At 42.8% G+C, this 25,340-nt stretch overlaps 4 protein-coding genes across 4 annotated transcripts; 1 reads left to right on the top strand and 3 right to left on the bottom strand.

The window, feature by feature from the left end:
* Positions 1-376: 376 nt before the first annotated feature.
* ruvbl2 (RuvB-like AAA ATPase 2) lies at positions 377-5,417 on the bottom strand. Its single transcript, XM_063486307.1, has 14 exons — positions 5,349-5,417; positions 4,543-4,597; positions 4,355-4,410; positions 4,087-4,228; positions 3,775-3,904; positions 3,624-3,690; positions 2,509-2,615; positions 2,325-2,418; positions 2,001-2,219; positions 1,811-1,929; positions 1,578-1,697; positions 1,362-1,491; positions 1,105-1,219; positions 377-778 (listed from the first exon to the last, which is right to left on the bottom strand). The coding sequence occupies exons 2-14, from the start codon at positions 4,595-4,597 to the stop codon at positions 753-755; spliced, it is 1,380 nt and encodes a 459-aa protein (XP_063342377.1). The 5' UTR covers positions 5,349-5,417; the 3' UTR covers positions 377-752.
* Positions 5,418-7,335: 1,918 nt separating this feature from the next.
* Positions 7,336-11,312, bottom strand: ftr83 (finTRIM family, member 83). The gene is made up of 7 exons (XM_063487725.1): positions 10,737-11,312; positions 10,313-10,408; positions 9,894-10,127; positions 9,629-9,788; positions 9,412-9,474; positions 8,897-8,965; positions 7,336-7,862 (listed from the first exon to the last, which is right to left on the bottom strand). The coding sequence occupies exons 1-7, from the start codon at positions 11,310-11,312 to the stop codon at positions 7,336-7,338; spliced, it is 1,725 nt and encodes a 574-aa protein (XP_063343795.1).
* Positions 11,313-15,302: 3,990 nt separating this feature from the next.
* On the top strand, positions 15,303-21,140 carry ftr82 (finTRIM family, member 82). Its single transcript, XM_063486864.1, has 7 exons — positions 15,303-16,237; positions 17,439-17,534; positions 17,656-17,889; positions 18,144-18,303; positions 18,384-18,440; positions 18,633-18,695; positions 19,280-21,140. The coding sequence occupies exons 1-7, from the start codon at positions 15,647-15,649 to the stop codon at positions 19,798-19,800; spliced, it is 1,722 nt and encodes a 573-aa protein (XP_063342934.1). The 5' UTR covers positions 15,303-15,646; the 3' UTR covers positions 19,801-21,140.
* Positions 21,141-21,259: 119 nt separating this feature from the next.
* Positions 21,260-23,837, bottom strand: atp5l (ATP synthase, H+ transporting, mitochondrial F0 complex, subunit g). Its single transcript, XM_063486865.1, has 3 exons — positions 23,686-23,837; positions 23,162-23,322; positions 21,260-21,462 (listed from the first exon to the last, which is right to left on the bottom strand). Exons 1-3 carry the CDS (start codon positions 23,735-23,737, stop codon positions 21,364-21,366), a joined length of 312 nt encoding a protein of 103 aa, XP_063342935.1. The 5' UTR covers positions 23,738-23,837; the 3' UTR covers positions 21,260-21,363.
* Positions 23,838-25,340: the final 1,503 nt, after the last annotated feature.

Genomic DNA, 25,340 nt, shown 5'->3' with positions numbered 1-25,340 from the left:
TCCCCCTTGTGGTAGCAACTGTAACTATTTTATTAGTGATAAACGTTAGGAGTGACTTTGTTTTAAATTTTACATCTAAACATTTTTTCTTTAGCCGGGGTAATAAACTGATCATGTGCTCCTCTGTGATTGGCTGAAAGAAAAACAAAGATAAAGAGGAAAAAAGAAGAAGCAGCTATTTTGAAGCTGTTGAGACATCATTAAACAACATCATCCATCACAGGTAATCCTGAGCAGACTCTGCACCACCGCCTGGTCAGGCAGGACACATCATTCTCAGTTTTGTACGATGTTTACGTGAGCCTGAAACCTCCAAAATCCAACTTTGAAACGTGAAAAACTGTTTCGCAGCAATCAAGATTAAAGGACAAGAAAGAAAGAATCTCAATATGCTTAGAAAAGCTTGTTTACTTATTTTCATAAAAATAAACCATGTGAAGGTCAACAACATAAAACAAACACTTCAGGAATGGATATTCATGCCACAAGGCCTCAGAGATGAACAGAACTGGGGTCATTTCAAAATTCGATTGAATTTCAGTCCAAAAGATTTGAATTTAAACAGTGTGGAGATAAAGGACAATTCTGTGGTTTCACTCAGTTTAAAGTCCATCTCCGGTCTAATTCAGTTAATTCAAGAGGCTAAATTCAAATTTGGGAAGAACTCCGGTTGTGAATCGACACCAACACTAGATGACAGCGAACAGCATAAAAAAAACTTCACAGAAGAGGAAAAGAAAGCATCGTCTTCATTATGAGGTGTCCATAGCAGCTGTTTCTGAAACATAAGAACACATATCTCTCTGTTCATCATGTAATGTCAAACCTGCATATTTACACAGAAAGAAAACAGAGCATCTTCTTTTCCAGCACTACTGCAGCACTGAGTTGGGAATAACGCTTTGTCACATTGTAGCGTTTTTCTCCTCAGATCACTTTTAGTTTTCTAAACCTAAAATCTACACTAATTACTCCCACAAGGGGTAAAAACCAGCGTTTAACTGAAGCTTGTGTGAACGCACCATAATGGAGCTGCTGATCTGTGAGAGATGGCAAAGAAATCCTGACATTAGCAGAGATACAGAGGATGAACAGCAAACTCACGTGTTTCATTAAAGAGGAAGGAATCCTGATACTCCTTCATGTACTGAGAGGATCTGGCCTCATCCAGGAACAGAGAGTAAACTCTTTTAATGTCTTCTACCTGAACCTCTGTGCCCTGCAAAGCAAAAAACAAACACAAATGACACCAACAGAGTGAACGTAACAAAACTAAAGAAATACCACACTTAAGAAACAATGGAGAAACTCCTGTGACACACATGCAGCTGCTGAAGTCTGCTCGTTCACATCAAGCTTACTTTGCGTTTACGACACACCAGTCCTGCGGTGCTGATCAGCTGGATCGCGTAGCGCAGTGACGTTTCCATGCCAATACGAGTGAGGACTGTGTGAGCCTCCTCGCTCAGCTCCACATCCTCCTCCTCACACCTGAAACGGAAACACGCAGCTTTACATTTCATCTGTGGCAGAAGATGGAAGCGTCTGCCGAGCCAATTATGAACACGCGTTTTTACCGGATCTTCAGGATCTGCTTCGTCTCTTTTTCGGTGTAAGGGGAGGTGGCGATGATGAGCAGCCGATCAAGGAGATCGATGGGGATGCCGTGAGGGCTCTGATAGTTTGTTCCACGGATTCTGCAGGGAAATGAACGAGTAGCACATTACTAACGAAACACCCAAATTATTCAGTATTACTTTTACTGAAGCGGAACGCTGACTAAAAGCAGTATGGTTTGGAAAAACGGTACCGAGTGATGCCTCTGTTGGTGGCCATAATGAGAACTGGGGAGAGGTCACTCTCCAGGGCACGGTTCAAGAAGGAAAAGCACTCCATGTCCAGCATATGCACCTCATCAATAAATAACACCTACAACCAAGAGAGAAACGTTTAAAAGAAACACATGAAATGCAAATAGAAGCATATAAAAAAAAACTTACCCCTGGAATGATCTCGGCCTTTCCTTCTTCCCTCCACTCACACACTTTGGCATTAATCTGCTCGCGGACTTCAGACTTGATCTCTCCGGTGTCTCCAGAGAAAAGAGCCAGGAAGCCTTGTGTGCGACTGTTAATGACATCGATCTCGTGGAGCGACACTGTGTGGACCACCTCTTTTCTCTTCTGCAGCTCTCCCTCTGGACACTGTACAAACTGTGTCTAAAAAGATGGTAAAGAAATTGATTTTAAAATACTGCAATCATCCTAGTGTGAAAATCTCCAGTGGAGTTACAACAGCACGATCTTAGCGCTGTGACAACAGACCTGAGCTCCCATGGCATCGTAGTCTCTGGCTCTGGTGAAAGAGCGCCCCAACTTGGTGATCTTTCCAGTGGCTTTATCTATAGTGATAACATCTCTGAGAGAAAAGCAGAAGAAAAGCTCAGAAGACACGAGAGTGATGCTGTAAAACTTCATACATAACAGGTCCTGTAACAAGATCACCTACCCCGCTTGCACCTTCTCTTTACTCAAACTGTCAATCATCTTGTTGCCCAAGTCATAGATCGTCTCCATCTCCGTAGTCTTTAGCGTCAACTTGCCCACCTTTGCACCCTGATCCAAGGCATAAAATTCTCAGTAAGTTATATAAAGTATAGTGTTATATCTACAACAGTGTTTACATGTTCATTTAACTACATGTGAAATCTGTACTGTCTGTCTTTTATCATTACCAATGGTGTGACACTCGGGTTGGGCGATTGGACGAATATATCGATTATCGACGACAGGCTGAGCCATCGGTGATCGTTTTTACAAGAGCGATTTATTTATTTATTTCCCCATGAGTAAGTTTGATAATAATGATGGAGCTAATAGAAGCAGAAAAAATAATAATAATAGCGCTGTTTTAACAGCACCCTCTTTCATCTGCGAGCACATGCCCCCTCCTCAGAGTGCGCCCAAATGGTTGTTGATGAAGCTGCAGAAGCTGGTGATAGCCTAGCAAACTCAGCCAGACGGTGGACACGTGCATGCTCATGCAAGTTAGCTCGCACTATACGTCTGCACAAGCGCACACCGCTTTGGTTACATCCTCACCCCTTTCATCTGGTTTAAAAATCCCAAATTGGCGACTTCATATTTTTTCAGTGCTGTCAGTGTTAGTGATGACTAACGCGATTAACAAGTAACCCATCTGGAGCGCAGACCGAGTCAAAATCCCTGAAATGTCTCTGTCAACGCATTTCGGGCAGTTTGTCCAAATTTTGTTCATTCTGCGCTCCAGATGGGTTGAGCGTGTTAAAAATTTTTAATCGCGTTAATCGTGATGATTAACACGTTAACGCCACAGCCCTAATTTTGGGGGGAAATTAGTTCGTCCATGTTTGGACTTCCTCTGTGTTGTAAACGCGCAAATCAGTCCGAGCATGATTACATTGCTCCGCCCATCAAAAAGTCTGCGCAGGCGCGAATATGTCGCCCATCGTCGATTATTGGACTGACGATTGTTGGTTGGAAAATGTTTACATATCACCCAACCCTAGTGTGACCAATAAAACACTTTCCAAAGAACCACATAAAAAGACCGGGTTAACTATATTATGAGTGTAAGCTGCTCACCGTTCCTGTGGCTGGTCTGTCAATCTGGATCTCGACCACCTCTCCTTCAATGATCTCCGTCTCCTCTCTGTAAAAAAACAAAAACAGTTAATAGCAGTTCTTTTCTTATGAGAAGATTTACCAAACCCTATTACAGCATTTGCTCACTCACTTGATCCTTACTCCGATGGCTTTTCTAAAAGCTTGGCTAAGTGCCTCAGTCTTGCTCATCTCCAGGGAGAAGATCTCACTACCAGCCAGTGCTGTAAAGGGTGTATCAGGGCCAAGAGACTGGGCGATGCCTGCATTGGAAACCCCCCCCCCCCAAAAATCAAAAACAAAGTCTCAGCCGAACCTACACTCTGCCAATCAAGCTGGGAGCAACAAAAATGTACCCTAAGCCAATTCCATCAATCCAAGCAACCAATATATCTTCTAGCTGGGGCTGATATTATGTTCTGGAAGCTTCCAGTGGAGATCTTACCCATAGCAATTGCAGTCTTTCCTGTGCCAGGCTGGCCAGCAATCAGTACTGCCCTGCCAGCAATGTGTCCATCTTTGATCATCTCCAAGATGACTCCTGCGGCTCGACGGGAGGCCAGCTGGCCAACCATCCCCTGAGACACCTGGAATTGAACATAGACATATAAAAGGCACATCTCCTCTACACAGACACAGAATATTTAAGTCACAAATCCTTTACATGTCCCTTAAGAAAGAGAGAAAAAAGGCATTTAACGACTTAACGCTACCTGTCTTGGTTCCAAAGCATCATCCAATCCAAGGCCACGAATGTGAGAATGTGCGCCTAAACACAAGGTGAAAACAGATAAAATAATGTGAGTCACAGGAAGTAAAAAAAAGAAAGAAAAAAAAGCAGGTACCATTTGCACTATCACACAGTAACCAATCATCATGTGTTTCCGGGTCTCAGTCATACCAATTCTCTCGATTCGTGTGATGTCACGAACCTCTGGAACCTTTGTAGTTGCCATCTGTATTAAAAGCAGACAAATCATTCATTAGACACTATAAAGTGATCCTGCCCGGTTCCCTACCACTACTTTTAAATTTAAAAACAGGCATTTCGCAGTATTAGACCTTCAGAGTATCCCACTCTATGTCAGAATGTCAAACAATAGATAAATAAAAAAAAATTAGCTCCAGAAAGAGGTTCAAATATTTCTACTGACGTTTTAACGACGTACAATCCAGTCACTATTAAATAAATGTTAAAAAACAAAACCATTAAGACTACCACAACATTAAGTAGTTAGATTGTCAAACAATTAACAGTTTAAAGAGCCCGTCCTGGTCAGTTGGTTGTCATAGTGACAGAGTTGAGCGCATGCCACAACAGAGTAAGAACAGTGTTAGCATTACGTTAGCCTAGTTTCTAAGGCTTTTTATTCTTCCCATTTTCACTTTTTCATATTAGCAACGGAAAGCTCTGGTATCGCCATAACACAGATTTAATAACGTGGTACACGAAATCCACAAATCTCGTTTGGCGCCAAGTAAACAGAGAAAGGATAGTGGTAAGTAATGCTAACGCCAGCTAATGTTATGTTAGCAAATTAGCTAGCTCCATTCAAAGCTTTCTTCTTTGAGTAACTCCTGCTTAGCAAGACGAAGACGTGATGTTCGACAGAACACGAAAGAATGATCTTTCAGGACACATCCTGTAACACCACGGTGTGAAAGCCTGGAGTTAGTACTGTTTATATTGATCGCATGAACACTCACCTGTGCAGCCACACTTGCGAAAATGTGAGAATGCGGCGCTTCTTTCTGATGGTGCGCAGATTAAAAGCGTCCGTACAGAAACCGCTTCTCTTATTTCTTTTTTTCCTGCTAGGGGACGTTTGGGTTGACCTCGATGGACTCGATGGTAAAATGAGAGCACGAGCTTGTGACTTACAGGGAGTGGCAGGAAACCTTACCGGTGTCCTGGATTATATTATGGACATTTGAATCTGTGTAACCCGTTTCAGTCCAGAGTGGTTAAACTGTGTGCTAGGCTCCCTTTAACTCCATTTTCACATTTTACTTTTTCTTCTTGCAACAAAATAGCCCGTCCGTGGAAACCTTTAATATTTACTGGTGTAATGTGCTGGGTTACGGAACTGAGATGTTGTAGAAATGTCAATGTCATACTGTACGTAAGCTGGACCAGCCAAGGAAGCATTTTGCACTGTTTTAGTTACTGTTTGTACACGTTAACAGCGGAAGCTTTCACTTCAGTCACCAGCCACGATAAAAAAAAAAAAAACCGGCTCAAACTTAGTACTGCAGACGTTTGTCCACCAGAGGTGGCAAGACCCCCGAGTTATATTAAAGAATTTCGAAGTTGAAGCCAAAGTTTTTACAGAGTAGTATTGATGATGCAGTAGGCAGGATAAACGTTTGCTACCACCAACCTCAACTTTCTACAGGCTCCGCTTCATTCATCTTATTGTGTATAAAAACCTCTTTCGTTTTTTTAAACTGAGAAATATTATTATCCAAACTATGGAGATGAGTTTGAGATTTTTATTGTCGTCTTTGTCTCAAGCTCAGCTTCATATCTGCAAAAAGTAACTTTAAGAGCTTACAAATCAAGACTGCAGTATTATTGAACAATGGGGAAGCTTGCCTGCTGATTTTAATCTTAAGGTTTCTGGAGGGGTTTTCATATCCTCTCCACTAGACCTTTCAAGCTTCACCTCAAGGCCCAGGCTTAAGATTCCACAAACTGAAGTCGCTTTATTTAAACATCACAGCAGAGCGACTGCTGCATGGTAAAAGGGCAAACCTTGGATTGGATGCAGTTTTATCATCTAAGCTGATCAAGTAGAACTCAAATAGTAAATTTTGCAGCTCCTGAGTTGCTACACTAACTCAGAACTTTTTTTTATCATCAACAATTTTTATTTCATTTTAAACTTCGATAACAAAACCAAAATAAATAAATAAATAAATGAATAATAAATTTAAAAAAAAACCTAACTCAGAACTTTTTAAAGATACATACAAGTCATACTTCCGTTCAGCTTAACGAGTCTCAAGCATCACAGAAACCTTTCAGTTACACCTCGCCTGTTCCTGTAGAGTTCCTTGCTGACCTCTCAGCTGCTTTTCAAAGCACTGTGCTTTAAACACACACAAACACACCATCTCCTCCCAGTCCACACTAAAAGCTGGGTCTATTTTACATTTGCTTATTAAATAATTGCACTGTGAGTGATGTTGCTAATGGCAGGAAATGTCTGCCTTTTAAAGATCTTACAGATCTGGCTTAGAGCTGATTAGCTTGAAGAGTGAGTTAGGAAGCTCGTCATCGTAGAAGAAATGAGAGAGAGAAAATATCCACATCACAGCTCATGCTTGTTACCAAAAGTTTATTTGATAAAAAAAAGCATAATATCACAAATGGTCATCACATTGTACAAGGTTCATTATTTTGAATTATACTGTAAATATGCATATACTATATTATTTCTGAATTAGTAAATGTTCATTGACTTTCTACAACTAATTTTACACTGAACACGTGTTGATTTGCTGAATATTTGTTCATCAAGCATCGTTTCCCCCATCAGCACATATTGGATAGCAAACAAGACAACGATCTAATATTAGAAAGAAAAAAAAAAGGGGGGGGGGGGGGGGGGGGGAACAAAAGCATATATACATACAACAGCAGTGCTTTGCGTCATCCACACCCACTGATCTTTGGATATGTGTTACTTAATCACAGCTGGATAATGGTAATGGCTGACTCATACCAAACCCAGAAGCCTGGATAGACAGGTTCACTAAAGGAGACCTTAAAGCGGTGGATTAGAGACATGGTTTCCCCAACAGTGTAGAATGAGAGAGTACCCCCGGCGTGATCCAGGAAAACGCCGATGCGGGAGGAGTAGGGCGCGCTGACCTCTTGCTGGTCCTTGTTGTGGCGGGCTGAGTAGCTGGAATCAGAGCAGAAAAGGCTCCATGACTTGCGGTTGTAGCCAATGCGGCAGCTGTCACCGTAGCCTGATCTCTTGATGCCTTTGTAGGCGATGCCGATGGAAGCCCCCTCCCCACTCCAGTCTACCTCCCAGTAGTAGGTGCCTCCAGAGAGGGGCTCCTTACACAAGACCTGGGGTAGAGAGTCGAACCTGGCAGGGCTGTCAGGGTAGGACTGGGGGTCTCTCTTGAGGGCAGCTTTTCTGTTCCCTCGTGACAAGTAAAGCTGTCTGTAGGCTGTGTTTTGGTCCAGAGTGAGCTGGCAAGCATCTAAAGATGGGTGGAAGATAAGTTCATTGTTTACTCAACAAGAGGAAGTGCTTAACTTAAATCACTCTGGGATAAATGTAAATGAGGAAAGCAAATAAAGCCAAAGCATCTGTCCTACAGCAGCTGAAGCACCCCACTCCAATGCAGCAGCAGAACGTCATTAACATCTCAGTTAAACTTCTACTCACTGCGGTAGAATTTTAATTAACTTCTGCAAAACACACTTTGAAGGAAAAGCAAGAGACCCTCTGGCTGGACACGGAAATCAGAATAGTCACCTGACTGCTGTGTACCTCCACCTCTGCAGGTCACAGTTGGTGGGACACCCGATGCCCTCGGCTAGATCTGCCCGGCCTATGATCTGGAATGCCAAAGGTATCAAACACTGTTTGTGAGTTTGACCACAAACAGAATTCCAGCTAGCAAAGACCTTTTTTCAGCTGTGACGTGAGTCAATGACTATGCAGTTTTTCCCAGTGCTAAAGTTTTGAGCCCCCAAAGATCTCAGTTGAAAGCTGGATTAACCTCCTGAGACCCTGTGTCCTCGTATGGGAACATTACATTTAGACTTACACTTCATCTTACAAAATAAATGTTTTATTCTCTGTTAATAATGACCATAAAACTATATTGTGTTATGCTGCAAAGCAAACCCACTGTCTCTCTATCGAGGACATACTTTTTAATATATTTATATATTAAAAAAAACGTTTCTGTTCAAAGGCGATGCTTCTTTTTTTTTTTAACTTATTGGCTTCGAGAAAATTTGGAGAAATGAAAAATGCATCCCAAACAAGAGCTCAGGTTGCAGGAGGTTAAAATGCAGCTTAAGTAAAAATGACATAGCTGTGCAATATTTGCACTGAATCAGTCCCAACCTCTGTCAACACTGTAGGACTAACAGTAGCTTCTGAGTGCAGATTTTGTGGTCAGCCACAGGGTCTGACAGAGAACCTTGTCAGCATCTAATTTGCGTCATGCAGTGAATTGAGCAGAGAGAACAGTGAACTGTGTGGATCAGAGCAGAGACTCACATCTCAGGAAGTCCTCCCTGTACTGAGGCTCCTTGACTGGCATAGACTTGTACACGGGAGCTTCGTCACCTGTGAGAGGAAACACACAGAAAATGAGACAGAGTTGTGTGTCAGCAGTTTTTTAATGTGCTGCACCTGAACAACTAATATGTGTGCAGGAGGTCATGTTCTCGTTCACGCTGGCACACTATCAGTGATCAGGCAAACACTTCTGTTCTAGAGGTGAGTGTAACCTGTTAGGTTGACATTTCTGATCAAGGTAAACATTTCACAGTGAGGCAGCTGAGTGACCTCAGCAGAACTTCTAAAGCAATCTGACAGGAGAATGGAAAGAAATGAGGAAACAGGGCCAGATGATGAAAAGCCTGAGCATTATGACTCAACATCATTTCTTAGTACCACATCTTCTGGCTTTAGGGACTAAGTCTGACTCTGTGCTAATGTTGTTCCCGCCCTCATTCATTGTTGTGTGTATGAGCAAGTTGTGAAATGATGTTCTTGAAAGACTGACTCACTTTTTATTGATTGATATTGTTTCTTTTTGGAATCCTCCAGTTCACAGAAGGTCATTTTGTTAACTGCAAATACAGAAAAAAAGGTTCAGTCATCGTGCTTTCTTCATATGTTTGAAATAACACAGTGAGATTAAAGCAACATCAGACTGCAGCAGTCAGATTCCCTGCTGCATCTGTTCTGTGGACATCGAGACGTCAGTGCTGTCTTCACGCTCACCTGTCTTGGCTACCTTAACCAGTTCGTCATTGCTGGATTCATTCAGTTGCTGTTTCAGCTCAGAGACTGCTTTGGTCACCGGGCCGAAGGAGAAGTACGGGTTGACGCTCACCGACGGCAGCTCCTCGGCCTCTGTTTGTGCTATCAGCATGTGGTAACTCTAATAACAATATAAAAGTAAAATGACACTGATTATGTTGTATCAGATTATATTTTTATCTTTATGAGCACGCCTTCCTGAGCCGGTTTGGCGGCTGCCAGTTACCTGGATGAAGTGGATGTGGTCCTCGGTGCGAGACAGCTGGGTGATCTCGTTGTCTCTCGCCTTCAGGTCAGCGATCTCGTGACTCAGACGCTCCAGATGGCTCTCTGCATTGTTGAGTGCTGCCCGCTTGTTGGAGGATATCAGCTTTGCCATCTCTTGCTGCATCCTCTCAATGGAGCGCATCATGTCACCAAACATCTTCTCACATTCCTGAAGCGCCCTCTGGGCTGAGTTCTGCACAGGAGACATTGGAGTGTGTCATAAGGTGAACTGGTGTCACATTGGTTTTTACGATGACACACTTAGAAGAAGGAATGCTGTCAGTGCTGTTGGCTGATGTGAGTTTCCGCTCAGCCTGTAGTGGTCAGAGTGCTCACATCTGTCTGATGGATGATAATGACGGTGACTGTGGCACAAACCTTGAGAGAGTCCACCGCGTGTTTCAGTTCCTCCATCTGCTTCAGGCGATCGTGAATCCTCTCCTGGATCTCAGCCTGGGTGGCACCCAGCCGTTGCTATGAGACAGTTGAAACATTGATGATTATTATGACAAGAGTTTTACGTACAAGTAACTCAAATATATTAAATCATCTAAAAAAATTTGCTTAAATGTTTGGCTTTTAAGTTCAGGAGTCCAGGTTCACTGGACGCCAACACCTTTATCTTTGTTTGCATGAATGGGCGTCTATTGTTCGCTGCTCTTTCATTCTTTGCTCCCCACCCTTTAACTGCTGTAGTGCACCGTGTTACAGCTTTAATACAGAATATTTTACCCTTATTTGTCACACTTTTTAGCGTTATTATTGATCCAAAGGAGGACAGGTACGAGTGTGCGTTGCCTACCTGTTCCTCAGATCTCTCCTGCTCAGCTGACACCATGTCGTGGCCTTTGTGTTCTTTCACCGTGCACAGCACGCAGATACACATCTGGTCGGTGCGACAGAACAGCTCCAGACCCTTCTGATGCTGCGGGCAGATCTGCCTGTCCAGGTGGCCGATTTCATCCACCAGCTTGTGCCTCTTAAAGGTGGCTGACTCATAGTGGGGCTTCAGGTGCTTCTCGCAGTAGTGCGCCAGACACATCAGGCAGGACTTGACGGCTTTGTGCTTCTTGCCAACGCAGATGTCACAACCTACATCCTGGGGTCCAGCGACGTTGTAGTCGGGGGATGGAGGTGGAGGCGGAAAGGACTCCGAGTTGCGTTGGAGCGTAGAGTTCCTTGAGCCTCCGACGCGCCTCGGAGTTGGCCTCTTGCTGTAGGAAACCCTGCACTCCGGGCAGTTGAACGAGCCGGTGTGTTCAGCATGATCCCAGTATGTCTTCAGGCAGATGGAGCAGAATACGTGGCCACATGGGATGGACACAGGGTCCCTGAGATATTCCTTACAAAGGTAGCAGGTGTCTTGGTCAAAAGACATGGAGACAGTTTGCTTCTTTTCCCTCTAACGCAGAGAAGATGACGTGAAGTCAGAGCCTCACTTGTGTCAGCACTGTGGCAAAGTGACTGCACAGGTAGTACGGGTGCAACTTATATAGAGTAAACAGAGAGGGAGGATAAACAGGTTAAGCCGAAACCAGTAAAACAAGGGCGGAGAAAGAAAAGGACATAATGAGTACGTCCATGTGTTACAGAATGCTGAGAGAATGAATGATATGTGTGATCTGAAGATACGAGTTTTGATCCAAAGAGTTGTAATTTCCATTTATTACATTTTGACACTATGAAAAAAACAAAAGGCCTAAACTAAGATAGAAAATTTTGAGCAGGAATAATGTGTAATCAAAGGATACCAAGTAATATTTATAGGAACAAAAGCATTATTTGTTTTTTAACAGAAGTGAAAGAAAAAATATAAAACAGGTGTATTACACATCTCAGGGAATCCTAAATGCTGCGTGTTAAAGATTTCTTGGAGACAGGCTCTTCTCTCTGGGCATGCAGTGAGTCCCACTAAATTCACAGCATAAACTGACTTTTTTTTCCATATTTTGTGTAATAATAAAATAAATAAAATGGCATAAATTGTAAATGAGTGAGTAAAACCTTCCCAAATGAACCATTCTGCGAGCTCTGGTCAGATTCAATCTGTTGGATTTGCCAAAGTGCTGCAAAGTTGACTTCACCTGTGACCAGTTAATTATTAACCGTGTTTACTTTGCATTGCCACTGATTTCCTCTGACAGGATGCCACAGTTCTCATGAGCTGAGCTTCTGTTATATATACATGAACTCAACTGTAAAAGTTTCTACCAATAAAAAGCTAAAGTATTTAATAATGTATCATCTTCTGCACACACACAAAATCCTTTCCTCTGTATATTTTACTTTATTGCAAACACGCCTCCCGGCCAAGATGGAGTTTCAGTGTCAGATAGGAATGCAACTACACTTGATAGCCGAGATAACAGAAGGGCCAAGAAAGCCTGCTTAAAAGATTCCATTGTGTGAGAGGCAGCAGGGTCCAAACAGAGTGCCGGGCATTAGAGGGTCTGCCGTGAACAACAGTAACTGCAGCTGACATGTATGACCAAACGTAGCATTTAACCCAAAACTGCACTGGCTGTGGCTGCACTCTTCACTGGAAGTGATTCACTGGGACTTTGTGAACTGATATTGGAATAAAACATCACAAATATCTTTATGTAATCTCTGGTTTGTAAAAGTTACTTATTTTATTTCAAGTTCACTGACATTGAAAGGATTTCCATCACTGTTCACTGCAATTAACATAACTTATTTAAAGTCAGCGTTAGTTTAGGGTAAAGTTAATATAGATACTTTTCATATGATTTCTTTAAGTTTCATTTCTTATTATATGCTGAATCATTTTAGGACAGTCTGTAACTTCTGTAACTTGTGTAACTTGTGTTCTGTAACACTGCTCATCTGTTTGTAATCTGATTACATGCCAGTGACACGCAACACACCCTTTTAAACTGACAACAGAACTGCTAGTGATGCAATAAAAAGCATGTCAGGACTGATGGCAGATTTTCACACAGATTTTCTGTTTTCTGATTTCGTTTTCATAAAACAAAAAAATTCTTTGTTTTATTTTTTGGAGGAGAAAAACTGTCTGGAGCTACGAGACGAACGATATTTCACTTTGTCATCTGTGCATAGTTTTGTTTTTTCATACGCCCGTTATCCAGTTCCAGCAAACACAATGATAGCAGCAAAAAGGTCAAATAAGCATCTGTCAGAGTTTATTCCTTCCATGTGACTCGACCTCTCCCTACAGGGGTGTGTTGTAGAAACAGAGAGTGCTGAGATCTTAGCTTCTTTTGAAGTTCTCTGACTTTGTGATTCAGTTTTTTCCGCGTTGGTCAAAAACATTAAGAAGACTCTCAAGCACCATAACACAAAGTTCAGCTCTGAGGATGTCAGTGTGCCCGGTTAGGGAGCATAAATCATTGTGAGTCTGTTGCACGTCCTTTGGCAGGTTCACTGAAGAGGCAACAACAAGACAACAACGAGGCTTTGCTGGTGGTGGCCACAGACACCCCCCCCCCCCCCCCCCCGACTCCAGTGTTACGTTCTGCTGATGTTCTTGACGTGGCTCGCTGCTGGCTGCATCACGACCTAAAATAGCGCCTAACAATGATCGTTAGTGTAAGGATTTGATACCGTTCCCTTCATTTTTTCAGGTCTCACTTTCGAGCAAACCAAATATTTATATTATAACAATAACAAAGGATGTGCACATTGTCTTTTTTTTAACTCTACATCCTTATCTTTACCACAACAAATGAAAAAACACGGGAATGCAGTTCTGAGCCCCAGAACGAGCTGTTAGACACTTTGAACGCTGTTATACGTTTTGGATCATCCCCTATCTGAGTTATGCATCCTGTCAAGCAACATTTCTTCTGAATCTTGCAACAGTCTTTTTCACTGAAATCTTGTGTATGCACTGATGACCGATTCCTGCATTTTCACTTTTCTTTAAATCTTTCTTCCTTTTTAAGCGCTCATTTCACTCGTTTCCTTTGATCAAACAGCCATTTGAGCTCTCCTGCGCTCACCTTGAAGAAACCATGCTCGCTGCACTTTAATAAAGGGTGACCTTTCCCCTTGAACTTGGACTATATATGACTGTGGATGACTGCGGAGTTTCGGTCTGCTTTGTTGGAGAAAACAGCCTGATAACAAGCCTGCTACTCTTTAAAGTGGGCGTCTGCTCAAATCTTAATAAAACTGACTGTAAACACTGTTATGCTTCAGACTGGCTTCCTCAGAGCACGGGATACATTTGACCAAACTTGTGCTGTTAAGCTTTCACTCTTCTAACAAGCACTCTCATTTAAAACTTTGACTCAAAGATTTTTTCCCTTTGGCAGTCGTGCTCTCCAAAAACAGGTGGTTAATCTGTAAGCACAATGCTCCCTTTACTCTGGAGGAAGGAAGGAAAACTGGCTTATCAGAAACCTGACCAAATACGGAGAGGTGAAACTACCCAGTGTATGAAGTAATGCAAGATATGAATTGAAGGTGGAGCAAATGTACCTTTTACAAGCTTAAGATTACTCTGCCACGTGATTGCAGATCAGGCAAACATACATTGCACAATTTTATTTGAAGCTAATTTCAAACAGTGTTCAAAGAGTGTTTGTATTTCTTTTTTTAACAATGTGTACTTTCAATGTAATTTCAAGCAGGAAACATGTCTGTGAATTGGACACTAGTGTAAGTAGGAGTAGATTAGGCCTAATTGAAATGCTAATGAGAGGCCGGTGATGTCAGCAGACACTTCACGCTGTGGACAGAGTCAGGGTCACCTCAGGAGTTCTTCCCCTGCTTTGTTCTAAACAGTAATACATGCAGGAATTATGAGGGGGACATTTTGCACTGCCACGTAACTCGAGTGAAATATGTACACAACTATGCGAGACATCTACCGCAACAACACCTGGACACGACAGGAATGCGCCTGTTTGAGTATTTGCACCCATGCGTTTATGTTTCCCTTCATGGTTTGACACATGAATGTTTTCTTACCACTCAAAAACAGAAACCAGCCACATATCTGCAGATACAAACGGCCACGTACGAGTGAACAGACTAGTCGGGCCAGTTACAGAACAAATATTACAACTTTTAAATGAGTGTTTCTCTGATGAAAGATGTGAGCAGAGACGTTTGAGGTCATTCTCAAACCGTGTGTGTGCGTGTTTGTTTATTGGGTGGTCCCTGAAATTCCTTCAGTACCTTAGGCTGCATGTATGTTTGTCGGACTATAACCGGTTTAAGACAATGGCGATTCTGTGGGACAACAATAGGTGGAAATGCAGCTGCCAAGAAGTGTGTGCGCAGCTCACCCGCAGATGAGCCACATGAGAAATCAGAGTGAAAGAAGAGGAAGCTGCAGGGAAATGGAAATAATTTCTTGTACATTTATTGTCACGACTTTGGTGTTTTACATTTCATTCATTCTCTCTGTATTTCACTCCGCTCTCTCTCTGCACTCCTGTCTGCCCGCCTTCTCTCCTTTGCTCTTTTTTCCTCTCCCTCCTTGTTCAACCTGCTTATCTGAACTGGGCAGGGCTCGATGTACTCACAGGACGGGGGAGGGCCTTGCCTGCTTTCAATCAATAACCTTTTGGAATTTAGAAATACAAGTAGGTCCTGTCTCTGGCAGGCTGTACCACACTCTTGAGGGCGGGCTTACAGGCACACTCGACGAAATCCCTATCTCCTTTTGGCATTCTCCCTGACTGTTTCTCCAGGGCTGACTGTTTGGAGTCCACCACAATGGCTGATCACACCTCTCCAGACTACTTCAGCTGCTCTCTGTGTCAGAACCTACTGAGGGACCCTGTGGCTATCCCCTGCGGCCACAGCTTCTGTATGGACTGCATCAGTGGCTACTGGAATGAAGCTGACTACACAGGGATTTACATTTGTCCCCAGTGTAAGATCACATTCACCCAGAGGCCTGTACTGAGGCCCAACGCCACTCTGAGCATGGTGGCTGAGAAGATCAAGAAGAGCGGTCTGAACCTCAACCTCAGCACGTCCCAGGGGAGCGTCTTTGCCGGATCAAACGACGTGCCCTGTGACTTCTGCATCGGGAAGAAATTAAAGGCTGTTAAGTCCTGCCTCAACTGCCTGGCATCCTACTGCGAAAAGCACTTGAAGCCACACTATGAATCAACCACGTTCAAGAGGCACAAGCTTGTGGACGAGTTAGGGAACTTGGACAGGAAGATCTGCCCACAGCACCAGAAGTCCCTGGAGCTCTTCTGTCGCACAGATCAAATGTGTATCTGTGCCATCTGCACAGTCAGCGAGCACAGGGGCCATGACATCGTGTCTGCTGAGGCAGAGAGGGGCGAGAAGCAGGTAAGAATAACTTTCAGTGTCTGTTGATGCCTCCTTTTAACAGACAAAGACCAAGTGAGAGAGACCGCACGCTGAATGTTTTCTTTCATAGGTTAGGAACACATCCTCTCTGGAATAACTTGAGCTAAAGCAAACAGGCTGTTTTTCTCAATTCCTTCCCCTGAACTGCGACTGGTGATTGTACTTTGACCCATTTCACCAAGGCTATCAGCAACCCTGGCGAGCGTTCACAGCCGCCAAAACAAATCCAGCCCTGTGATTAGCTGGACACAGGCCGGAGGCGTGTCTTACAGGCGTCGCCGGTGAAAGTGGCTTTCCAGAAAATGCGGTGATCCAGCTGTGGGATAAATACACAGAAACTGCAGCCTTCTTTCTGCTGCGCTGGTTCCCACCTGTGGGAGTGAGCGTGCAGCGGTGCAGGAATGTCAGGGAGTGCAGGCACTCTACACCTACATTCAATCTCTGTGAGCAATGTGCATTCAAATGACTCACTTTGCCTGTAACACAATGTGGGATAGACATGAATGTCAATAGATACTGTAATGTAGCAGCTGCGGTCGTGTGAGTAATCAGGGAGTGCTTTTACAGCTGACATGAATGCAGGCTAAAGGAGTTCTGTGCCGCCATAAACCCATATTTTATCCCACTGTTGGCTTTACATCGCGGGGAGTCTGGTTTCTCTCATCTAAAGATTTACAACCTGAGTCCAACACATCTCACTCCATCTCCCGCTCTGTCTCCCCTCCCCCTCTCCTGTTGATTTCCCCCTCCCTAGATTCCCCACATTCCTCAAGCTTATCTTGAAGAATGGGTTGGTGGGCTCGAGTAAAAGCTGAATTAGAAGCCTTCTATTCTGCATGTCAGCGCTGCGTGCACCTTGAAACGTCTCTTTAAAAGTCAGACGCTGGTAGATTCACATTCCTGACATGGCCAGAATTCCTCCAAAGATTGTTTTCCCCTCTCCCTCTGAGATAAAAGCGGGATGTATTAAGAAGATCTTTGAGAGGGGCTTATTAAGTACGCCACAGGGCCACACCAGATACTCCGTGATGAGAAAGGATGTTTGCAGGCTTTACATTTGGTATAACTTTTTTAAAAACATACACAACATTCAGCTGCGTTGAGCACAGCATGAGCATAAGCACAAATGGTTGGGAAATTCTTGAAACGGATGTCTCTGTAATACTCCTTTATTCTGCAGAAACTTTTGGGAGTCTCCCAAGCTGAGATTAAACAAAAATGCCAGGAGAGGGTGAAGGAGCTGGAGGAGCTCAAGACTGCGGTGGATTCCCTCAAGGTAAGGCCTCAAACAACCAGATCAGTTTCTACACAAAGCAAGATCAGTCTCCCGAGATTGTTTAGTTCAGGCTGATGAAGATCAGGCTGTAAAGCAATGACATCCTGCTTGCTTTGCCCAGAACTCAGCCCACAGAGCCATGGTGGAGAGCCAGAAGATGTTTGAGGATATGATACGCTCCATTGAGAGGATGAGGTCAGAGGTGAGCAAGCTGATTGGAATCAATGAGAAGGCTGCTTTCAGCCAATCCGAGGCTTTGATCGAGCGTCTGGAACAAGAGATTGATGAGCTGAAGAAAAAGGAGTCTGGCCTCAAGCAGCTGTACAGCACTGAGGACCACATCCACTTCCTGCAGGTAACACGCAGCCTTAAAGAAACTGTGTCAACAGTTGACATTAAGGTTAACTGTCATATCAGGCTAATAGGATACTTATTAATAAGTGATTAACGATGACACCGTGAAGAAATATTGAGCCCTTTTTAAAAAATTGGGCAGATCAATACATTTCCATAATATAACACTCACAGTGTTGAGAACCCAGGCACCCACGTGTCACCGTCCATGTGACACTACCTCAAATTTCTCATTGGCTCTCATGTTTGCACTAGAACTTCAACTACCTCTGCACCCCCACTGATGACGGCTTCATACCCAGAGTGACCGTGAACCCCGACTTCTCCTTCGCGGCTGTCAGGAAAGCTGTGGCTGAGATTAAGGAGCGCCTCGAGGAGTTTGGCAGAGAGGAGCTGCTCAGGATTTCCAAGTCAGGTGTGAGCAGCACAAATGTAATGTTGAACACAAAGAGTAAAACGTCCAGGTTTCTAACCTGCATATGTTCTACTTTACAGTGAATGAGGTCCCGGTTTACACTACAGAGAGTCGAACGTTGGACAGAAGGAGCAGAGGTGAGCCTCCTATAGCAATTTATAACCGCCAGAGGTTAATTATTATCCATGTGGTTGAGGACAAAAAGGCGGTCGCAGAATATGTTCCCGAGTTAAAAACCACTCCAAAACCACACCAGCGAAAGAATTACAGGCATTTGTGTGGGCGCATGACGTTCACCTTGACCTAACAAAGAGATATTTCATGTGCAGGCAAAGAAATGACAGTGGACAACACTCCTCCAGAGCCAAAGACCAGAGCTGATTTTCTGAAATGTAAGTTGTTCTGGAACATAACTTGTACTCAAGTATTCATTTTTTCTACTTTTTTTAGTTTGTATTTTACTGCAGCGTGCTACTTTACTTGTACTCCATCTCAGGAAAATGCGTTTTACTCATTGACTTTTTTATGGCACAGAAATCTCTTGCTGGAGGTTAATATCCTTAATCATTTCTCTCGTATTAGTTATAGTATAAGGCAGCACTTTTGAAATATGTTCTGAGCTAAATAGCCTCAAAGCAGCAAAGGACATTTGACTTCTATGAAAAGGTAAAATGCAGCAGTACAGCGCTGTGCTATCAACGTGCAGGTTATGAAACAATAAATCTGTAACTGACAAACACTTTGTAAAAAACTGCATTTTTACTGGATCTAAGTCAGTGTAGCTGTTTTAGGAATTTTATGACTGATATTTTTTAAATTCATGTATAGCATAGATATTTCAGAGGTGCACCACACATGCATTTGAGGATCACTGCTCTGTTCTGCAGCAATTAGGCTACATTAGGCTCAACTTTTAAAAACTCTACATTGAATCCAATTCAAAACCGTGTAAACAATGTTGTCTTTCCTTCTTCAGACTTCTGCCAACTGAAATTAGATCATAACACGGCCTACAAGGAGCTTAGCATCTCTGAGAACAGCAGGAAAGTTAGCCGCACCAGGGAGCTGCAGCCCTACGGAGACAACTCAGAGAGGTTTGATAGCTTTGCCCAGGTGCTGTGCCGAGAAGCTCTATCTGGTGGCCGCTTCTACTGGGAGATCGAGTGGAGCGGGGAGTTCTCCATCGGAGTGGCCTATAAGAGCATCAGTCGAAAGGGCAAAGGTTCGCTCTGTCTGCTGGGCTATAACGACAAATCCTGGAGTCTGCTTTGTTCTGACTCCGGTTACTCAGCGTGGCACAACCGCGTGGACAAGCCTGCCAATGGTCCTCACTCCCCGCGGATAGGCGTGTACCTGGATCACACTGCAGGGGTGTTGGCATTTTACAGCATAGGCAACGCCATGACCCTCCTGCACAGGTTTGAGACTAAATTTGTCGAGCCCCTCTATCCGGGCTTTGGAGTCGGAACGTCAGTCAGGATCTGCAACGTCAAGTGAACGCTGACATTTGAGCTCTGTTTTAAAAAGATTTCTGCGAATATACACCAGTGCTTTTGGAATATCTATTTTTGCAACCATTATAAAACTGTCTCACAGCTTATTTTTTAAGGTTTATGATGCTTCTTCCAAATGTGTATACACTTTTTTTGAACACCACACATCACAACATGTATTAAGCTTTGAATGTGGCTGTCAAATCATATTCTCATGGCAGTTTAACAAATATATATATATATATATATATACATATATATGTATTATTGAAATACACAATTCCTGCATAGTCACACAAGAAAAGAGAAGTGTTATCCTATTTGGCGTCTGATGATATGTGCTGGGTAATATGATAACATACTGAAGTGTTTAAACATTTTAGCTGATAATTTGCATCTACAGATTTACCCAAAGCTAACAATGTCAGTTTTTTGATGTCATTACGTTGTTCACTATTGATATTGAATAATTATTTTTAAAACTGCACTCCTACAGCAGGTATGAGTACTATGAAGGTGCATTGTTATAATTTCACTACTATTCCAAGAATGCTGTCATTTCATTTGGTCGTGTTGTGATATTATCTAAAGGTCGTCACATGAGTTTTTCCACTTGAACTAACCCTTATTTAATTTTGTGTATGTTTACTTAGATAATGGACAGCCAGAGTATAATTGCTATCAAAGAGAGAATTGTTTTGTAACAACATTGATGCATTTAAATAAAGAACTCATAAATGAACAGAGCTTTGTCTTGGTACTGTGAGCCGTGTGCAGAACTGGACCAAATGAGACAGGATCACCAAATGTAAATGCATTACTGGATTAGAAATGGTGTGTGTGTCTTATGTTGAATACTAGCAGTATGTTCCACATCATCCTTTGAAATCTCAAACTACACAGAGGGAGCTGTGCAGTATTGACACACAGCTCCCTCTGCTGGTTGAATGTAAGAACTAAACCGTAAGAGAAAAAAAAAGGACTCAGCCTATCAGTGACACTATTCTGCTCAGACTTGATGTTAAAAATCCACCATATAATCAGAAAATACAATACAGCCCAATTTAAACGCAGTCCTTTAAAGTGGGGCAGCAGCACAGCCCGTCTCCCATTTGGACCATCATCCAGTCCACTTGAACCGTGAGCTGCCCCTGATGCATCCATCGGAGCGAGTGTCTGCATGAATGTTAAATGTGCTGCATGAACGTTTGATTGGCAGTGGAAAGCGCATCGATTGTTCACATTTAGCAGATAAGTACTTTAATTTTGCAGCACTTATCTACAGCAGAATAGTTATAGTACAACACATGATTTCATGTTGGTAGTTTTTGCACAATCCTACTGACAGCAACAGTAACGATGATTACACACGTTCAACTCAGCTTTGAGCAGAGGAATAACATTTTGTAGTAAACCTGCAGATTAATTCAATATTAAGGTTAAATTAATGAGTCAAAAACAGATTTTTTTTTTAACACAACAAACAGCTTTACTGGTTCCCATATTTCATAGAGTAGGTTGAGCATACAATGCTCAAAAGAAAAAAAAATGCTTTAAAGTCCAAAATTTAGACATTGTAGCCCACGATGCCTCCTTTGCCAATGCACTCTCCAATGTAGAACCACATCAGCACCTCGGTGGCCACCAGCCCGTTCCTTAAAGCATCCTGTGAGGAAGCAAGGACACAGGTTTGATTTGCATTAGAAGTAACATCAAAAGTACAGGATTAGAATTCACACACAACCTGAAATTCAAAAACATTTTATTTGCTGCTCTGGATAATTACAGGTTTAAGATGTATTTCACAGGCTAATTCATAATTTGATCCATTTCTGTCAGTAATTACTAATATGACGAAGGAACTCGCTAATGAAATACTGAATTAACATTTCCTGTACGACACACAGTGATCAAAATTATAGCATCACATCACAGGTGCTTTTTCTTATTTTAAAAGCAGATTAAGGCGTTTCTAAACACACCACTTCTCTTTAGAAAACATTAATTATTACTATTTGCACACAATAGCAGACTTATTACCATCCTCCTCCTGAAAAAGGAAACTTTTCATTTAGCCATAGCACAAACTACTGCTGTGCAATGAATGAACTCTGTAACGCTCAGCTTTAAAATCAACACATGCCAAGTTCTCACAGCATTACAGAGCAACTGAGAAGTATTATCAACAAGTTCAAAAGCCTGCCACAGGTAGGAAGCAAAAGATTTCCAGGAGTCTGGAAGGAACATTAGTAAGAAGAGTCTCAAGACCACAGAACAACTGCCAGGACATAAGTTAATGATGTAGCCAAGTCTGGAACTGTAGTGCAATCACTGAAACCCTGCACGGGAGCGCACTTTGAGGCTGCAGACCAAAACGCCACTTCTGCAGAAGAGACACTTCAAGCCAGACTGAAGATACTAAAGACAACCTGGAGAAGATTATGCATACTGTAGCATGTCTGTTGGTCAGATGAGACGATACTATGGTTACAGACAAGCTGCTGATGTTTGGAGAAAGACAGCAGACGTGTACAACCCAAGAACACTGTCCCCACAGTGAAGCATGTTGGTGGGAGTATTATGCTGTGGGGATGGAAATCTTATCATTGTGGAGGGAATCATGAAGAAAGACGGATATGTTAAGATTTTGAAAGAAAAGTAGTCAGCAGCAAAACTGGGTTTACGTCTCTGCTGCTTCTTCTTCCAACAGGACTACGACCCAAAACACACGTTGCTCCTGGTGAAGAATTTTCCCCTGAAGACCAAAGTGAACATTACTGACTGGCCTAATGTGAATGCTACTGAAAATCTGTGGGGGTGAACTGAAATCATTACATTTGGAGAAGCTTGAGAGATTTGCCAAAGAAGAATTGACTGGATTTGCTCAGGAGACGTGTGAGAGATAAAACACAACAACAAACGACTAAAGGCTGTGTTAAAAACTTTCAAGTTTGTCCTCATCCATGTACACTCGCACACTAAATTCAGTGCATTACTGTGTGTACAACCACAGCTTTTATAATAATCCTGACTGTTCACACTGAGAAATATTTTCTTAAGACAACAATTTGCCCACACAGTCTCAAAGACATTTTCTTTACTATCAGAAGCTAGCAACTTGTCTTTATTTTATAATGTCCTACAGCTACTGCTTTGTTAATGAATCCAGGAGATGACAGACCTGAGACGATGTAAAGTCAGCACAAGAGGCTTTGGTTGGAATTAATAATGTGACATCTGCCTGTGGTTAAGGTACACGACCACGGCCGCAGGTTTAATTTAAAAAAAAAGAAGACGTGGACGTGTTTTTTGTTGTTGTTTTTACATGAACAACAGTGACCTGTGTCTTAGATTAATACGCGTACCTTTACTGTGGTTTGACCGAGACGTCCCGTCTGGAACCCCTTGATGATGTTTGTGGCCCCCTCGATGGCTTTAGGGATTTCAGCGGGGGCAGGTGGGACAAGTTCAACACGCGCATAGTACCAAAAGTTTGCCAGGCGAGGTTTGGAGTAGGTGACAGCGGCTGAAAGAAAGAGAGAAAATTAAATGCTGCTATCGATTCGCCATCCTAGCTGCAGAGCTTCTGAGATGTTAGCAGGTAGCGTTAGCCATCAGCTACGCGGATTGTGTTTGCTGAGAGCAAATCATATAAACCTGTGTACCTGCTTAGCCACAACACATGCCAAAACAACAAAAACACAGCATATCAACGTCAAAGGCCTCCTACGTCTGAAAGCGTCAGTTAACGTTACACCTGCTTCATTCAACTGACGCCCGGGTCACAGTGTAGCTGACAGCGTCGGCCTATTGAAGTCTTCTCACCGAGGAGAAAACTGCCTACCTCAGCCTCCACTAATGGACCCGTCCAAATAACAGACTAGCTTACCGTTAACCAGGGTGGGTACTTTAGCAACCAACTTCTGCACTGCCTGTGCCATTTTGAGGCGTTTGTGATGTTAACTATTCCCCGTCTCTGCTAGCCGACTGAATGTCACCTCCAATAGAAGGACCCTCGACTGCAGTTGACCGCACAACTGCCTGAAGAGAAACCGCCAGGCTTCTTCTTCTTTATATTGTTTATTGGCGGTTGGCAAACAGCAAAATGGTGCATTACCGCCACCAACTGGTGAGGAGTGTGGACTGAAATGGAAAAAAAAATCAAATCCTCCCGAACAAATTAGTCTGCCTTAAAAACCAAAATATGACCTTATAACTTTCACTTCTCGAGTTCTTACGAAATAAATCAACCAGTTTGACTTTCAAGCTTTTTGATCAGTTGTCTTCTTTCAGCATCATATTTCTGACAATGCATTAAAACATGTTCTATTGTTTCCTGTTCTCTACTGCAGTCACACTCCCCTGTACGGTATTTCTCTATTAAAAGCAACGTGTTATTCAAACCAATGTGTCCAAATCTAAGTTGAGCTATAACCTTCGCCTCTCTCCTGTTCCTTCCTGTGCTTCTCATTTCTCCTGTTTTCCTTTGGATTTTGTAAAACCTTCGCCAGTCACTGGTCCTTTTCCTTACTTTGATACTAAATTCAGGAACAGTAAATGCTATCCCGCTTTGGTTGGCTGTATTCTTTGATGCATCTGTGTAGATTTGGACATAACTGTAATACTGATTAATATATGGCTGGCTACGGTCTTCCTTCTTCTTGCCAGCTTTTTTTATTCGCGGTTGGCAAATAATAAAATGTTGCATTACCTCCACCAGCTGGCATGGAGTGTTGCATGCCCTGGTCCAGGTCTGCGAGGAGATCCTCCAGGACATCCAACCATCGTCTTTTTAGGAGCCCTGGCATTGTCAGCCATGCATACAAACAGGTGGGGCCATATAAAGTACTGAGTAGGCCTACTGCTGACAATGTACATCTCACAACTATGAACTGCTGCAGGATTGCAGGAGAGGCAGACAGCAGACAGACAGAGAATGCATTAACCCACCTACTAACACACACACATGCAATGAGAGCAGCTAACACTCATAAACATGGCCATATCGCTCATCACTGTTAAAAATGAAAAACTTTACAAAAACACTTGCTACCAAATGCTGAGTTCATCCACTACTAACATAGACCTGCCACATTAGGAAAACAGGTTGACTTTTTAGTAGACTCGGTGTAGACTGTGTTAAACCCACAGCAGCAGATGGTTAACCACATGATTTTATAGCAGCCTGTTCACCCAGACCTGACCTAGAGGACGCACCGCTCGCCAACTCTAACCTGAAGGTCTTTGTGGACAATTCGACATCACGCAACCTGGACACCAGTTAAAATCAAGTAGGCCATGTAGCGATCACAGAACACAGGCAAACACATGGGGTGATACATGATTTTAGACACATTATGGAAACAATAGTTTTTAACTGATTCAGGGAAATCCATTGCACATCACAAACTTGTGGCTGAATGTCTTATTACTGCCATAAACTACAGCTGTTTGTAACTGTGGAGCTTATTTTATTACAGTGTGGATGCAGTCGCAAAGCCAGGAGTTAAACACAATATAGAACCAGACCACAGGATTAACATG

The sequence above is a fragment of the Pelmatolapia mariae genome, linkage group LG10_11 (genome assembly GCF_036321145.2).
Source record: "Pelmatolapia mariae isolate MD_Pm_ZW linkage group LG10_11, Pm_UMD_F_2, whole genome shotgun sequence".
NCBI classification, from domain to species: domain Eukaryota; kingdom Metazoa; phylum Chordata; class Actinopteri; order Cichliformes; family Cichlidae; genus Pelmatolapia; species Pelmatolapia mariae.
This window is presented reverse-complemented; position numbering and strand designations above follow the sequence as displayed.

Coding starts and splice junctions, on each gene's coding strand:
- ruvbl2 (XM_063486307.1), bottom strand. CDS start 4,597: ATGGCAACTACAAAGGTTCCAGAGGTTCGTGACATCACACGAATCGAG. Junction 2,616..3,623: donor ACAGACCAGCCACAGGAACG/GTGAGCAGCTTA, acceptor GCCTTGGATCAG/GGTGCAAAGGTGGGCAAGTT. Junction 779..1,104: donor CTTCCTCTTTAATGAAACAC/GTGAGTTTGCTG, acceptor CTTATGTTTCAG/AAACAGCTGCTATGGACACC.
- ftr82 (XM_063486864.1), top strand. CDS start 15,647: ATGGCTGATCACACCTCTCCAGACTACTTCAGCTGCTCTCTGTGTCAG. Junction 18,441..18,632: donor GTTGGACAGAAGGAGCAGAG/GTGAGCCTCCTA, acceptor TTTCATGTGCAG/GCAAAGAAATGACAGTGGAC. Junction 18,696..19,279: donor CAGAGCTGATTTTCTGAAAT/GTAAGTTGTTCT, acceptor TTCCTTCTTCAG/ACTTCTGCCAACTGAAATTA.
- ftr83 (XM_063487725.1), bottom strand. CDS start 11,312: ATGTCTTTTGACCAAGACACCTGCTACCTTTGTAAGGAATATCTCAGG. Junction 10,409..10,736: donor AGGAGAGATCTGAGGAACAG/GTAGGCAACGCA, acceptor ACTGTCTCATAG/CAACGGCTGGGTGCCACCCA. Junction 8,966..9,411: donor ACAATATCAATCAATAAAAA/GTGAGTCAGTCT, acceptor TTCCTCTCACAG/GTGACGAAGCTCCCGTGTAC.
- atp5l (XM_063486865.1), bottom strand. CDS start 23,737: ATGGCACAGGCAGTGCAGAAGTTGGTTGCTAAAGTACCCACCCTGGTT. Junction 23,323..23,685: donor AGTACCCACCCTGGTTAACG/GTAAGCTAGTCT, acceptor TCTTTCTTTCAG/CCGCTGTCACCTACTCCAAA. Junction 21,463..23,161: donor TCGGTCAAACCACAGTAAAG/GTACGCGTATTA, acceptor GCTTCCTCACAG/GATGCTTTAAGGAACGGGCT.